The following is a 1,023-nucleotide window of genomic DNA, read 5'->3' on the forward strand; positions in this document are numbered from 1 at the left end:
GGAGTTCCAGTTTCCTCTATAAAAACCACTTTCCTTTTCAAGTGTAATAATCTTGTGTTTTCAGAGCCCATAGTGGACGCCTGTTTCACAAGAGATTGTCAATGTATTCTCACTTGTAGCACGGATGAATGTCTACGCCTCTTTGACAAGGCAACAGGAGAATTACTGGAAGAGTGAGTATATACTACTTCGATGCGCATCATTGTAAAGAAAATTTGCACTCGTATTTCGATTGCAAATATTTCAATAGGTTACTTGTTACTTTATGGATGTTTTCGTGTTGACCTAGCATCTACATCGGAAGTATTGTGTTTTCTCGTCCATCTGATGAGGACATACTACCGGATGGGCAGTTGTTCCAAATATGCTAGAAGAGGGTGGCGAAACGCTCTTTTTCTTCTTCTTCTTCTTCTTCTTCTTCCTTTTAGTAAGTCAGGTGAACCGTTTGAACTCCTATCCTCTCCCATCTCCCATGTTGCAGATACAAAGGTCACAAGTCGGGTGACTTCCGGATCGAGTGCTGTCTGGATAGCAAGGACAGTCAGATATTCTGTGGCTCCAGCGATGGCAAAATCTACAAGTGGCAACTGGTGGATTCGAGCCAAATTTCTACCCTGATTCATTCCGTGGGCAAAGCAGTAGTCAACTCCCTATGCAGTCATCCAACGAGGAAGCATATCATGTCTGCCTGTGGTAATAACGTGAAGCTATGGACAGCCGAAGAAGACTATGGTCAAGATGATTGAAGCATAACCTAGGGCTTACCGAGCTTACAATGTCGAATCATTTTAGACAATGACCAACCTCAGTGGTTTACTGGATAATGCGGTGGACTTTGGATCTAGAGGTCGGTGGTTCTATTTCATAAAATTAAGCTAGGTGTATCAATCGGAGAGCGATTATTGTGACAAGAAATCATGCTTACCTCAATTGAAATTCGTTTTCCTTTAGATTGAGAACAAGGGAGGACTGGAGGAGCTATATTTAACACCCAAGTTGATCATTGATCCAGGATTGAAATCC

General features: G+C 42.2%; 1 protein-coding gene across 1 annotated transcript; it reads left to right on the forward strand.

The window, feature by feature from the left end:
* Positions 1 to 42: 42 nt before the first annotated feature.
* On the forward strand, positions 43 to 967 carry LOC103523227 (WD repeat domain-containing protein 83-like; the record flags this gene model as incomplete). Its single annotated transcript, XM_008488289.3, has 2 exons — positions 43 to 173; positions 482 to 967. Coding segments are annotated over 2 exons (396 nt in total), but the record flags the coding sequence as incomplete, so codon positions are not given.
* Positions 968 to 1,023: the final 56 nt, after the last annotated feature.

This window comes from Diaphorina citri, unplaced genomic scaffold (genome assembly GCF_000475195.1).
Source record: "Diaphorina citri unplaced genomic scaffold, Diaci psyllid genome assembly version 1.1 scaffold17667, whole genome shotgun sequence".
NCBI lineage: Eukaryota > Metazoa > Arthropoda > Insecta > Hemiptera > Psyllidae > Diaphorina > Diaphorina citri.